The 16,561-nt window shown below is 34.7% G+C and overlaps 1 protein-coding gene across 1 annotated transcript in view; it reads left to right on the top strand.

The window, feature by feature from the left end:
• LOC109048073 (protein TANC1-like) overlaps positions 1 to 16,561 on the top strand; it is a 164,643-nt gene that overhangs the window by 95,181 nt on the left and 52,901 nt on the right. Inside the window, 1 exon segment of the mRNA XM_042764338.1 lies at positions 4,604 to 4,873. Within this exon segment, the coding sequence (XP_042620272.1) occupies positions 4,604 to 4,873 (270 nt within the window).

The raw sequence follows: 16,561 nt of genomic DNA, 5'->3' as shown, positions 1-16,561 counted from the left end.
TAGTTCACCCAAAAATGAAAATTAGGCCATAAATTACTCACCCTCAAGGTATCCTAGGTGTATGTGACTTTCTTCTTTCAGACAAATCCAGTCAGAGTTATATTAAAAATTGTCTTTGATCTTTCAAGCTGTTTAATGGCAGTCAGCGGGTGTTGCAGTGCTTCAGTCCAAAAGGAGTGAAATAAAAAGCGCCCATCCATAGTAAAAACTATCTCACATGGCTCCGGGGTGAACAAAGGCCTCCTGTAGTGAATTGATGCGTTTTTATAAGAAAAATATCCATATTCAAAATGTAATAATCACTTTAATGTAGCTTGCGCCAACAGTTGTACACTGAAGTAGCTCCGGGAGGATGAACGTAAGATGTCGGAGTTGCGCATGCTCTGTTGAGTCTCGTGAAAACCAACATTTGTTTACAGGATCAAAGGTAGCAAAGTTTCCTCACTTTATATTAAGGATGGGTGCTTTTTATGTCACTTCTTTTGGACTGATGCACTGCAACACACACTGACTGCCATAAAACAGCTTGAAAGTTCAAAGACAATTTTTAATATAACTCTGACTGGATTTGTCTGAAAGAAGAAAGTCATATACGCATAGGATGCCTTGAGGGTGAGTAATTTATGGCCTAATTTTCATTTTTAGGTGAACTAACCCTTTAAAAGACCATCTTCCAGTCTGGACCAGGGCTATTATAGTTAACTCAAACTGAAACTAAAACCATAAAAAAGGTTTAAATTTCTTGAAATAAAATATAAAAAAACCTTTTAAATTTTACTAGTTCCCAAGTCAACATTTCTAATTTTTATTTAGTTTAACTTGAAAATAACTAAAACTGAAAAATGTATAGATCAAATCAAATCTCTTTATTGTCATACATTGTGTACACAAGTGTAACGATGGTGAAATTCTTAGGTACAAGACTCAAGAGGTTAATGTTATGTATTAACATATACATAAATAACAATATGCACATTTCACACAATATACACATTTTTCACAGTATACAATAGACAATTGTACGCAATATACAATATATAGTAAATAATAGAATTTCTATATTGCAGACATATCAAAAACACAATAAATTACTAAAACTTTAAAATGAAAATGGAAAATATGCAAATAAAATATTTATAAAAAACTAAATATTTCTGAAAGCTATTATAGTCATTCACTGATACTAAAGTAACACTGGTCTTGACACAGTATTTTATTAATATTATTTCATTAAAATCAAAGTAATTTAGTCCAAAAATACTGCCATTATACATATACTTACAATTTTATTACATACTGTACAATATTTTTTAAATAAACTAATATAAAGTAATAAATATATGAAGTAAATGTCTTTATTTTTCCATTGAAACAATGCAAATGAGCATTAAAGGCTGGTAGCCCTAGTTTCTGAGAAAATTCAATTTCCTTGAATGTTCTTGTCCTCCTGTCATTCAGAAATAATGTAATAATTAAAAAATGATTAATAACAATTTTTATTTACTTATTATTTTAGTATAATTAATAACAGTGAAGCATTTTTATATTTAAAATATCAATTTTCAAATATCAGCATGTTGTTTTAAAAGTAATAATAATAATAACAACAATAATAATGATAATCAGAAATAATATTTCTGAAAATCTTATAAATTATATTAGATTTTAGTATATCATATTTTCACATTTTGCAAAATGAATATATATACATATATGTGTGTGAGTGTATTTTTTTTTCTTTTTTTTTTTGTGAAGTAAAAATGTTAGTATGCATCATGGTAGTATTTGTTTTTTCTACATTTAATTAATAAAAAAAAAATTTAAAAAGTGGGGAAAATATGCTTATATATAGATTTTCAGCATCATATGACCGGAGCATTTCTATGTCACCCAATAACTGAAAAGCTGGCCCTCCATCACCAGTTTTGGATCTTCATCGCCCCATTAAAACCCCATCCCATCATCCTGTGCTCCACAAGCTCGTGAGCGAGCTGAAATCACAGCTCATGTGGGCCTGCAGATCCAAACATGGGGGGTTTCGCAGGGCGAGGTGTTGATGCAGCTTGGCCGCTTCAGAAAGTCAGTTTTGAGCTCTGCACTGCATTTTTTCATTTACTGATACAAAGATTCAACATTTCTCTATGAATTATGCACCATACAGGCTGGCAGTCCTAGTTTCTGAGAAAATATGTGAGAATATGTGTTATTACCACAAAGTTGGAGTTAGAAAGGGGAGTCTGACCCTGAATTATAGCCAGTTTTTAATCACATTTGGTTTGCGAGGAGTTTATTTTGTCCTTTAGCTGTAGAAGCATGAGCATAAGAAGCATGACGAATTTCTGTGTAAATTTTGTAAAAATCCATCCTTGCAAGAATTGATTTGTGAACGGGTTAAACAGAAATGGGTTCTGCTGGTGTTTGATGCATTAGGCCTGTTGTCGATGTCATTTGCTCTTTACACAGAGTTTTAGGATGAGAGAAAGAAGCAGACTTGCTGAAAAAAATTCAGTAAAATGTATGGCCAGAATTTTACCGTAAAAAATACGGTAGCAGCATTTAAAATATGTATTTCATTGATTCAACTGATTTAATGTTAATATAATGAGTTCTGAAATCTGTCTTTCACCATTAACCAGTTAATAGGTTTTTACTGTAGCATTTTTACAGTCTTTTACCGTTAAAATCACAATAATTTTTTACAGCAGGGAACATGTTGCCTTGATGTAGAGGAGCGTGTTTGGCCTGTGTGACCCACTCAGGAAGTTTGTGAAGAATCTGCAGAAAGAAAAGGAAAACATTCAGTTCAGAAAGAGTGTAATGCTGCTGTGAACAGCTGTTTAGATGCAGTCATTGAGAGACACGTGTGTGCACGGATACAGTGAGCTCGGCACATCTGACACCACACTGAACATCTGGCTGCTTCTCTTTTATTTAAACCCGGAAAGAAACAGCGTTAGAGGATTTTTAAACATTTAAACAATGAAGAAGAAATGTTTAAACGGGTTCTTATAGTCATGGGAACCCAAGATTGTTTTATTGATTGATTGATTTGTTTATTTAGTGCATATTATTTTTTCTACTTTATTTTTTCTTTATTAATTTTCTGTAAAATAATTTTTAAAAGTTGAAATTTGTAAAGAATAGTCAAATAATTTCCAGCCATTCAAAAAATTATTTCCAGCAGTCCAAGATGTTGCTCCGTTTATTCTAGTTATTTATATATTTATTTACTCACCCAACATGTAAGTTTGTGAAAAATCATAAAAAATATGTTCCAGCAATTTCAGTCCTGAAGATTCATTGTTCCCTAGTTCTATTTGTGAGTAAATGAGTGTCTTCGCTCGTGTGGCTTTGTAGAGATGGTCAGATGTTCTTGATGCTCTTTGGATCATCTGAAATCATGCTGGAGAACATGATCATCAGGTTTAGCTCATACAGCTCCAGTGCTGCTGTCATTACAGCAGAAGAGACCAAATACTGACACATTTGTCACTCAAAATGGAGATCATCTCATTTATAATGCAGAGATGAATGCAATACAGAAGCATCTTCACACTGTAAGCATGTGTGAGTGCTGACACATGACACATGCAGCTGTTGTCATGCGTGTTATTTAGTAATAAACTTAGGAGCTGAAACTGAACGCAGAGATTCATCCGCCCCCCTCAGATCAGTGAACAAACACACATGCATGAATGCACACACTCTCACATGTCTCATGTTGGTGTATTTTGTCTGTTCATTGTTTGTTTATTTATTGTTTAATTCAAATAAAAAAGCCAGAGTTATAAGCAGTTATATGTGTATATATATATATATATATATATATATATATATATATATATATGATAATTTGTTTGTTTTGTTTGCTTTTTGATAATTATTTATTAAGTATGAATGGCTGCCATGACAAGATATATCCATATACACAAATCTATATACCATTAAAATTATTAATATTTTTTGTTTTTACAGTATGTCTATATAATTTTTATTAATTTTATTTCAGTTTTAGTTGTATTAGTAAGTAGACTACAGTTAAACTAGCTGAAATAATTAAAATATTAATGAAAAATTGTGTATATATATATATATATATATATATATATATAATATATATATATATATATATATATATATATATATATACACATATACACACACACACACACACACATACAGTGTTTTTTTTTGTTATTTTTAATAGTGTTATTAATAGTTAATTTAGTACATAAATTAAAGGTAAAATACATGAGAAACCAGCTGTTTATCATATATATATATATATATATGTATGTATGTGTGTGTGTGTATGTATGTATGTATGTGTATATATATATACAGTATATATGATATTTATTTATTTAATCTGCTTTTGCTGTATAATTTATAGCATGGACTTCATGACTTCATGTCAAGAATAAATCCAAAATAGAGAGTATATGTTGTGTCTCTAACTAGTCAGGATGGTAAAAGACTTGTGACATTGTTTGTCAGAAATGTAGTCTGCACTGTTGATTTGAATTGAATAGAATCCATTTAAATGAATGAATCAGAATCATATGCACACAGAGTGTCAGTAATATAGTTTCCTCTCGTCCAGCCACCATCACCAGCTCATCAGAGAATGACGAGCGCAGCGGCTCCAGCCTGGAGTGGGGTAAAGAGGGCAGCATAAGGAGCTGTGCTCAGCATGTGCGGCCAGACACGTGCTCTCCGGTGGCCGAGGAGGAAGCGTCAGCGTCCGGGACAGGGGTACGGAGCATCTCCACAGCTAAGAAGACTTCAGGAGCCACAGGGTCTGAGGGCCCCGTCCTGTATCCCATGCAGAACTCATCCAGTCTGATGATGCCTCGGCCGAACTCAGTGGCAGGTGAGAGCAAGCAATGCATTTAGCAGCAGAACTCAAAGCATCAGGGTCGCCCTGGGAATCCTGAGGCGGTGGCTTTTTTATCTATTATTATTATTATTATTATTACTGATCATTTTATTTTGAGGTGAAATGTGTCCATTAAGTGTTGTTGATGGGTTTCGTGATCATGATTTTGAAGATTTGATTTTGTGTGGTGTTTGGATGAATATGAGGCTTGCTCTTCTCTCAGAAGCTGATGGTTGAGATGGACGCTGATGTTTTGAAGTCTGCAGAAGCTGTTGAGGTGTTTGTGAGAGAGATGAATGTGTGTGTTGGTTCTGGATTATTGTGATGCGTGTGTAAGTTGTGCAAGGTAAAGTGCAGAAACGCTTCTCATAAAAAGCCGTCAGTCATTAAACTAAGCAAGCTGACGTGAAACAATAAAAACCGGTTGGCACCATAAAGCATGTGCGGTTGTCAAGGTTAGAGTATGTTTTCTTTAGACTGTGTGTGTGTGTGTGTGTTTCTTCACATTTTCATTTCGTACACCTGCTTGCTTTTACTCATTTCACACCCTGTTTGGCCTCGATGAATAAAGTATTAATCTTTACCGAGCGTTTGATAGATCTGTAACTTCACTGCTGTCACAGCTGCTGATGTGGTGTTACCGCACACACTCACAAAATACAGCTACAGATGGGAACCGAGGACTTTTATGATTCTGGTTCCAATTTATAGTCTGCTTAATGATTCTAATACTGCAATATCTCCATTAATGATTCTTTTATTCCAAAAAAATTAAACAAAAATTTGGTTGCTTAATTTAATTTAATGTATTATTAATTTAAAGAAGTATTTGTTTCTTCAGTTTGTTAAAAAGTAAGCTTTCCTCTAAAAAAAACTGGTTGTATAATTTATTATAATTTAATTTGATTTAATTATTTTTTTTTATTTTTAATTAATTTAAAGAAGTATTTATTTCTTTAATTTATGTTAAAAAGTAAACTTTCCTCTAAAAAAGTTGGTTGTATAATTTATTATAATTTAATTTAATTTAATTTTTTATTTTTAATTAATTTAAAGAAGTATTCATTTAATTTGTTAAAAAGTAAGCTTTCCTCTAAAAAAAATTGGTTGTATAATTTATTATAATTTTATTTTATTTTATTTTTATTTTTTATTAATTTAAAAAAGTATTTATTTCTTTAATTTATAAATTGGTTGCAGATTTGTTTTTTTTAATGTAATTTTATTTTATTTTAATTACCATCAAAGCTCTCCTCTAAAAATAAACAAAAATGAATAAATAAATAAATACATTTATTTTAATTTATTTTTAAAAGTACCATCAAAGCTCTCTTCTGAATGTTTATCTTGTCATACGAACAACCTTTCTGATGCCATATTGATTTAAGTCTTAAGTACATAATCGTTTTGAATGGGTTATTTAGATTGAGTGAAGAACCACTCTGAATGATTCAGTCAGTGAATGAATCATTAGATCGATTCAAATGGCACTCAGCATTGATTTATTGTAGATTCAGTGCTGCAGTAAACACTGTCTGAGTATTATAATAAGCCATTCTGTCTGTGCAAGAACGCAGACATTCAAGAACATCTTTCAGTACAAGTATTTATTCTGAATAAGAATTGGTTGATCTAATGTACAGTCCTCATTCACTCATTCATTCAAATATTTCCTAAACTCTCTCTGTCCAGCTGATTTAAGTGCATGGCGTTCGTTCTCTTATCATCCAGTCATAAAGCTTTGTCTCCTGGCGTGATGATGTCATAGTTCTGCTGCATTGGTGTTGGTTTTTGTGGAGCAGATGGGAAGGACAGGCAAAGACAGCATCATTAGGTGATGCTCTCAGAGGACAGGTACGGGACGCAGTGTCTCACAGTCTCCATGCGCTTCGGACACTTTGGACGTGTGCTGAGTTTATGTAAATGGACCCGAGAGTGAGACACACTCAACGGGACGCTCACTGTGTTCTAAAATAGCATGATAGAGCACTTTTCCAAACATGCATGTAGTAAAATATACATTATTCTACTCGCAGGGAAAAAATATTCATATAATGTTGACTCGTGTCAATCCTGCTGCTGCTAAGCTGCAGAAATCTCAAATATGTTACAGGATGTGTATATAAATGTTCATCTTACAAATTTTAAAGTAAAAGCATAAAACAAAGAACTTTATATATTCTGAAGCAAATGTGCGTATGTCTGCAAAACACATCTCTCTAATGTAGAGCTGGGCAATTTGTTGAACCAGTTAAACAGTTAATGAATCAACCTAAGTGATTCATTTGTGAACAAACTATTATTTTTTTGTTGATTCTTTTCAATTAATTAGCTGATCCAGTTTCTAAATCATTCCTCGGTGATTCATTTCTGAATGAACTGTTCTTTTGAATTGATTCTTTTCAAATAATCAACGCAGTTAGCTAATCAACCTAAATGATTCGAAGTTGAACAAGTTGTTCCTTTCAGTTGTTTGAATCAGGTAACAAATCAAATAAGTGATTCATTAACCAATTGGTCTGAATCAATATTTTGTCCTCTATATGTTGCTTATATTTGGAGTCACAAGCCATAGTGGTATCTGGTTTGTGAACGAATGATTCTTTTGTTTGAACCAGGTAACAAATCAGCTTAAGTGATTCATTTGTTAACAGATTGTTCTGTTGAGTTGAATTGGTTGAACCAAGTAACAATTCCCTGGAAGTTCTTACATTCCATCCACACTGTATTTTAATTATCGATCTATCCACTTTAATCACATTTGGAGTTTGACAACATCCAGTTTGGAACAACATTATCCATTTTTGTGATCTGTTTCTTTAAGTGTTGTGGAGTAAATGGTGCTGTCAGTGGAGATGCTGCTGCTTTAGTCTTCAGAGTCTGTCTGGGATTCTCAACCTAATAATCATTCCATTTAATTTCTGAGACCAAACTTCATTTGTGTCCAGGCAACCGATCCATTTACTGGACAGCTCATTAAGACCACACTGAACTCTCTCTCTCTCGCTCCCGTAGAAAACAAAGACCCCATTTTAACCGCTCACATATTAGAATGAGTCACAGATCTCACCCGTGTCAATCCTGCTGCTGCTGCTGAGCAGCATAAATCTCAGATATGCTGCAGCATGTGCAGATTTTTTTTTTTTAAATGATTTTTCATCTTACAGGTGAGAACCTGAGTTATAAGTATGAGTCTCTAATGTAAAGTTGAGCGATATATTCATACTTCTCTGCTTCTGCTGTCATTTTTGTCTTTCAGCTCAAGCTAATTTGAAAAGAATCTTGCTGTGCAAGTTAGTTAATGAATTAAGCTGTCAGCATTTAGTAGCCGTTGACAGGTACCAGTTTATTACCTGAATAATAGCACATCTGGTTTGCATCTCGCTCTTGAGACGGAAGCTTTTTACTGCCACAATCATGCAATAATGCGTGTTAAGTGCACGTGCTGTATATTGACTAAACATTCCCATCTGCCTTTGTGTGCTTGTGTGGAGTTCGTTTATAGCTTTAGAAAGAGTTTATTGTCTCTGATTGAAGCTTCAGTAGCAGAAACAGTTCTGGAGTTGGTAAGATTGATTCAGTTCTGTGAGTCAGTTCAAAACTGTCCATTTGAACGAATCAGTGACTGATTGAAGATCTGCTGTTCGGTAATTATGATTATTTCTGAGCCATTTTAGATCATAAGACTGAAGAATTTTAGGATAGCAAGATTTTTAATGTTTTTAAAAGAAGTCTCTTCTGCTCACTAAGGTTGCATTTATTTGATGAAAAATGCAGTAAAAACGGTAATATTGTGAAATATTTTCTATGTAAATATATTGTAAAATGTAATTTATTCTTTTTGTATGTAATTAAAATTTTAATTTTTTTTTGTTTTGTCTTAGGTGTATTTTGATCATTATTAATTCATTCTAATATATCAATGTTAAAAAACAATTAATATTTTTGTGGAAACATTTTTATTTTTTTCAGGATTATTTGATGAACGGAAAGTTGAAAGAATAGCATTTATTTGAAATTGTCATTTTTGATCAATTTAATGCATCCTAAGGAAAATCAAAAGTTTACTTAGAGAAAAGCCCAAGTTTAATATTTAGCATCTGGTGTTAAAACCCTGTAACTTCACATATGAGCACTACTTGATTAGTTATTCTTGCTTTTGCAAACAGCGCTAATGAGCTTAAACAGCGAATACACACACCAACTGGCGGCGCTACATGAGTTTAATTAGACTCGAGAAAGCAAAGAGCTCGAGCTAATTAAGCTGATTTGCTTTTTAATATGTGGAAAATGAAAAACAAAATCTTTTACAGGATGAGCACACGGCAGCTGGACATGCAGTCAGATAACGGCGTGCTCGGTGTCGTGTCCAGTCTTGCTAGGAGGTCTTTTGACTTCGTTCGATCGCCCTCTTAATGCCTGTAAGCCTCCAAAAATAACGGACATAAATCTATAATTGTATTATCGCGCAGCAGGGCACGTCTGCAGAACGTCTCCCCTCACCTTCTGCACGCCAAGTGTGCTTAACGTCTGCAATACAAGCACTGAAGCAGCAGACATGATAGCATGCGTGTTCAAAAGTGAAAAAATAGTGCTGATGGAAATTAGGAATATTTCGTGCAGATCTTTCCATACATGACAAATTATAGTTTTTTTAAAGCTCAGAAAAGTATCTAAACATATACAGGAATGGGAAAAGAAACATCTAAAATGTCTCTCTTCATGCTTTTTCGTCAAGTACCTCTTTAAGCCTGAGTAGAAAAAGTAAAGTCACATCTATTTATATAGTATGACGCTATGGAGTATGAACGAAATTATACTGTATATATTGTGGCTACAAAGTAAGATTTTTTGTTTCCTTTGTTTTTGTAAATCATGGCCAAATTGTACTCATATGTGACCATGGACCACAAAACCTTCTTAAGTGTCAATTTTTTTAAATTGAGATTTATACATCATCTGAAAGCTGAATAAATAATCTTTCCTTTGATGAACGGTTTGTTAGATCTGACAATATTTGGTCGAGATACAACTAACTGAAAATCTGGAATCTGAGGGTGCAAAAAAATCAAACTATTGAGAAAATCGCCTTTAAAGTTGTCCAAATGAATTCTTAACAATGCATATTACAAAATAAAAATTAAGTTTTGATTTATTTACGGTAAGAAATTTACAAAATATCTTCATGGAACATTATCTTTACATAATATCCTAATGATTTTTGGCATAAAAAAAAAATCTATCATTTTGACCCATACAGTGTATTTTTGTCTATTGCTCAAGACTGGTTTTGTGCTCCAGGGTCACATTTGTTTACTCGTTTTAGTATATTGTGGCCTTATACCAATTCATTCCCTCGGTTTAGTAAATCATGGGTTAGTACTAATTAGTTCCCTCATTTTAATTAACTGAAAAAAGGAAGTTTTTTCAACACTGTTAACTTGCCGTTCAAGATGGATTTCGGAATCGATAATTACTCCCAAAATTCCTCACATAACCACAGAAATCATTAGGGAATGATCCATGGCTTTTAACCATATCTTTCTCAAACTGTTTGTTAACAAATATAATAAACTCAGTCTGGTCTTCATTTAATTGTAGGAAAATAACATCAATAAATGTGCTTTTACAGGGAGCCAAGAGAAGTGATGTAGACCAATACTGTACATATTAAAATATCTGCAGACAGAGACGTGGGCGAAAAGAGGCTCCTGGACAACAAGTGTCTCTGCTACAGTGTTTCATTTGCACAGAACCAAAGACTGAATCTTAAGTGTACTTGATCACTTCACCAGTTAAAGCAGCGCTGTGTATCTGATGTACAACACGACTGCATATTGATAGCCCATCTGTTTTTAAAACCTGAATATCTCTGCATCTGCATGCATGTGTGTGTTTGAGCTCCAGTGCAGATGGCTGATACCCAGAGAATCGTTCCTCAGTGGCAGAGCTAAACCTCGCTGAGAGAGAAATCTAATCAGACCAGCTTTAGCAGCAGACTGCCCCGTGACCAGCTCCACAGATTACGTCCTATTCCCCCGCTTCCGCCGAGTAATCTGCTGTCTGTTTACTTAAAGGAGCCCACCGATGAATATGCATGGCTTGAATATTCATGAGGTCAGATGAGTGGGCCTTTTGAACCGGGTGATGTTAATTAACACGCTTGATTCATGTTGAGACGCGGGGTCAGATGCTCCTTCACTGCACCGTTGGGATGACGCTAATCGATCTTACAAACACACAGTCAGACCCTCAGGACTCAGTGTTGTGATTCGGCATTATTCATGAGAGCTGTTGACAAACGAACATCACATGAGTGAAGCTTTTGGCATGTTAGAATTGGCTTTAGTTCAGTAATAGAAACTGTGTGTCTGTAAACGTGTATAGACACTTGCAATCTGATGCATGTCTGGCTCTGCAACACAAACCTTCTCCAAATTACAGCCAATGTGACCTTTTATAAGTGAAGATGTCTAAATATCTTTTAGAGCACAGAAACACAGACAGAGAGTTAGGAAAGTGTGAGTGGTGACATTAAATATGACAATATGAAGGTGAAAACCACACAGATGCACAGAGCTGTAGAATGACACTCGCTTAAACAAACCGTGAGATGAGCTATGCAGAGCGCTTCATAAGAAACATCCTGACAGGTTATGATGGATGTTTTAAAGTGGGAGTGGGAGGCAAAAGATAATGATATTATAAAATAATAAGTGCCACATTAATGCTGCCCACAAACACACAAACGTGGGAGAAGATCAAAAAAACATTCAGGGTCACATTTCAACTGGAATTCCAAATATAAAACAGTCTATTTTAGAACCATTAAGATTTGTTTGATAAAATAAATAAGGAGAAATTTAATGATTATGAGATGTAATTTATTTAGCTATGTTTCCCACGTCTACTAAAACTAAAGCAAAATACATACATACATACATACATGGATAAATACATAATTAAATAAGTGGCACATACACACCATGCTGGTTTCATCTGGCCAGAGGAGAACCGGACCCCCGACTGAGCCTGGTTTCTCCGAAGTTTTTTTTTCTAAATTTCTGATGGAGTTTTGGTTCCTTGCCACTGCTGCCTCTGGCTTGCATATACCGCGTTTCCACCGGAATTACCTGGAACAATTGTACCAGGAACTTTTTTCGCAGGATCTTTTTTCCCCCCAGACCTGTTGCTTTCTGTGTTTCCACCGCGGTCAAAAGTACCATGAAAATTTAGCAAATAGTCTGGTGACGAAGGTCTGCGCGTGTTTCTCAATACAAAGTACCTAAATTTCGGACTGGCATCCTCGGTAGTTCGGACTTCACGAGTTTGTCTCAGGAGTGTGATCTCCCGTGGACAGGATGACGCAAATCCGGTAATTCTGCAAACAGCAGCGTACTTGATAACATCAGTCAGCTCGCCTTGGATACTGCAATATTCCTCACTGTATATTTACAATAAGAGAAATATGATATCAAACACCACTGCCTCCTTTCGTTTTTATTTAAACATATTAATAGCCGCAGAAATGTAGTTCAGGGAAATGTGTAGGCCTATATAGCCTACATTACAATGAAACGAAATATATCAAACATTATTGCCTCTTTTTATTTTCATTTTTACATATTAATAGATTCATTGAATAAAGACCAAAGATTACCCGTTTGATTTACCCCAAACAAATTATATTTTATGTTTAACCACTAAGGAGACATCAGAGCCAGCGGCAAATGTCAGAAGGACTAGCCGAGGTGAGACTGCTCTCGGTGGATACATGATCACTGATCGTCTCCGAAATCGGAACACATTTTTAAATAGGCACTGTCTTTATAAATAAACCACATGTTTGAGCTTTAAACAACTACATTCTCGCCTGAAAAACTACATTTCATGACACGATAACAGTAATATTTTGAAAATTATCGAATAAATGGTGGTTGAAATCACAGTGCTGCGTGAACTCAACCAATCAGCATGTTCAGCGCCCAAGTCCCGCCCCCGAAAGTTCCGGAACTTTGAAAAAGTACTACCTCGCCAGCAGGGCCTTTCTGAGGGGCATTTTTTTTTACCCAGAACTTTATTTAGATCCTGGTTCCTGTGGTGGAAACACACGGAGTACCAGCCCATAGTCCCTAGTTCCTGGGTAAAGTTCCTGCGGTGGAAATAGGGCATTAGTTGGGGACGCTTAATTTCTGCCAATTTTATTTGAACTGAGCTCATGATGGCATCACTGAATCAATGTGGAACTGACTTTAACTGATTAACGGACTGTTTTCTATTGTCCTCTTGCATTATCAGCACACTATTTCCCTGTTTAACACTGTAAAGATGCTTTGACACAATCTGTATTGTATAAAGCGCTATATACATAAAGGTGACTTGACATGCTGCCCACAAAAATATTAAAAAAAAATTAAAAAAATAAACAGAATTAAAAATTAAAAAAAGATAATTCCTAAAAGAATACATCTATTTTAGAATAAAATAAAATAAATCATATAAATCATATAAAATATAATAATAAAAATCATATAAATATTGAGGTAACTATTGAAAATAGGCTGACTAATTTTAGTGCAATTAAAGCAGAAGAGGCAGCAGCTCAGTCGAGCTGAACACAAGCAGTCACAGCTGAAGACACCAGTGATTCCAGATGCACCGTCACCAGAGCGAACGCGTCTCACTGAATCCTCCAGCTGTCAGGAAAGAGGAAAGCAGTAAACAATGTAAATGTGCATGGCACGTGTCACTTGCTGGGACAGCAGCCAGAGCCACAGAGTGAAACATTTACCCAAAAAGGGCACCTGGAGTCCAGCATGAGAAGTGCTTGAGCACCGTTAACAACTGAACTGAGACAAAACTGAGACATTCAGTCATTTAAATTCTTAATTTGAATTACACTTGAGCAACAAACAGAATGCTGAACTGTAATTTGAATTTATACGTAAGCAAGTAGAGTTAAAATAAAAGTCAATTAGTAGTTTAAAAAATACGTCATTTATCAGAGTGAATTATGAATTCATAAACTATATATATATATAAACAATTATTAATTATTATAATATGTTTTAATCCTAATTATAATTATATATCCAAATTTATTTATATATATTGCTATTTATATATACATGCATATATTGTATATTTTAAGTGTGTGTATGTATACAAGGCATGGGCCGGTGTGAGATTTTGACGGTATGATAACCTTAACCAAAAATAACACGGTATCACGATATTGTTGTTATTTGTAAACGACTGGGTAAAAAAAATTTTTTTTTCTTTTCTGCTGGACACAATATATTTTGTTTTTTAACAACATACAGAATATTAGAAACAGTAGAATTAGTTAATTTTTTTTTTATTTGTTTCCTAAAAAGAAAAAAATAAAGACTGGCATCTTTATTTAACCTAAATCTGTAACTAGAGTTATTTAATTTTAGTTACATAATTCATATACATATCATTTATATCATTTCATATAATTTAGTTATATAATAATAATCATACACAAAATTTGATTTAATAATAACCCAATTTAAAGCAAATACAGAATGTTCTGACAAGCTTTGTGAAATTATACTACATGCCAGAACGAAACAAACAGCAGAAGCTCTGAATGAGATGCATATTCACTCTCTGACAGCAGGAGGCGCCTCTGGAACACCAGATACAGCGTTTCCTTGGTTACCGCTGTAAACAAAGATATGCTGCTGAAACACTGCTTTAATATGAACTAACATTATACAGAGACGAGATGAAAAGAAAATACCACGTAAACTTTTCAGAAGACAGTCAGCACCCCTCAGAAACACATTCATATAAACCCCCAAATCAGTATTGAGGATTTTCTTCCAACAGTTCGTGCATCATGAACAGTGAGTGATCTGCCTGCTACAGTATTTTTCTCTGTGCGTCCGTCTTCAGCATCTCTTGTCTGTGTTAACAGGCGTTAACAGACTTTATATTTTCACATAAATTACATTTTGGAAAATTATTGCAATGCAACGCAGTTTGTGCAAGTCCAGAACAGAGAGTTGCAATAAGGCAAAAAACGGCGGGTTTGCCGATCGCGTATTCGACATCCGTGCACCATCAGCATTACGTTATTTTCGTCATCAAGAGGGCTCGCTCTCTCGCACCAACAGGAGGAGGAGGGTCAGTGTCACTCTCTACACTGCACTCAGCCTGAGGGATTCCTACTCTTTCAGTCTTTGAGGAGACACGGAAAGCAGCGCATACCGCAGGAACGGTATAATGGAAAATATTAGTGGTTTTGAAACCGTGACATTTTCAAATCACGGTGTACCTTGGAACCGATAATCGGCCCATGCCTAATGCGCATACACACAAATATATGTATAAAATATAATTGTATTATTGCATAATTAATAACTATACTTGTATATGTAAATAAATAATACATAATAAATAACAAGCAATACAGAGCTGTATGGCAACAATTATTTTGGCAATTAGTTTTGACAGTGCTGAAAAATACTTTAGAAAAATAAGTTGTTGTTTGTTACTAAAACATTTCCTCTGTTGTGTGACTGTGTTGAATTTCTTTAAATTGTAATTCAGGAAATTCCTTTTCTTGTCATTCCAATTCAACATCCTATGCGACGTGACCAGTTCAATTCAAATTCACACTCATAGATTGAACAGGAGCCGGTTGTTGAACGGTGAATTGTGGCCAGCGCATGTGTCTCTGCCGAATCTCCCAAGACCACGGTGCAAAGAAGAGGAACGGCAGAATTTCATCTCTCACCGGAACACCATCTGAAACATCTGCCTTCATCTTCTGAGACAGAGAAGAGAGTGTAAAAGTGAAAGAGAAGGGCAGAAATGAAAGGACATAGATGTTTACTAACTGCTGCTTCATATCGATAGCAGGCCTGTGAGGAGAAAGAGAGAAGAGAGAAGGGTTTGATATCTGAAAACCCCTGCAAACCCTCCTCCGCTTTACACTGCAGCTCGCTCAGTTGGGATTTAAAAGACAATTCACATTCAATAATATCATCACACTATCTAATGCACATACACTTCACTGCATTCATTCCTTCCCCTGTTTTAGCTCCAGAAATAGAGCTCCATAAAGAAAAAGCTCCCTTTTTCATTTGTTCCCTCGTTTAGTAAATTGTGGCCGTGTTGTAGTAATTAATTCCCTAGTTTTGATTTAAGGAAATTGTCCAAACTGAAAACTATTCTCTCAAACAAGGACTTGGAGACTGTTATACATGCTTTTATTTCAACGTGGTTGGATTATTGTAATGCCTTATATTTAGTAGAATTCGTGAATGTCTGGTTATGTCTTCATGGTGTTCAGAATGCTGCAGTGAGACTTTTAACAAAGACTAGAAAGAGGGATCCCATAACACCTGTGTTGGTATCTTTGCACTGGCTACCTGTAAAATATTGAATACATTTCAAGGTAAATATTCTGTTTTTTAGATTTAAAAAACAGGTCGTGTGGTATTTTAAAGTGTCCTAATATTGTGTTGGAGTCCCCTACAACAGGTTTAAATGCATCTAAGGTCAGAAAACATTGTCATTTTCTCAGAATATACATTTAATATTTGAATAATTTTTCAATGATTTTGAAACGATTCGTTCGAAACAGTTCTGAGCTTAAGGTCTGTAAACCCCTCCCTTCCATAAGCCTACTCTGCTCTGATTGGTGAG

Source organism: Cyprinus carpio, chromosome A9 (assembly GCF_018340385.1).
Source record: "Cyprinus carpio isolate SPL01 chromosome A9, ASM1834038v1, whole genome shotgun sequence".
Classification (NCBI taxonomy): Eukaryota; Metazoa; Chordata; class Actinopteri; order Cypriniformes; family Cyprinidae; genus Cyprinus; species Cyprinus carpio.
Note: the sequence above shows the minus strand (reverse complement) of the source record. Positions and strands in the feature narration are given on the sequence as shown.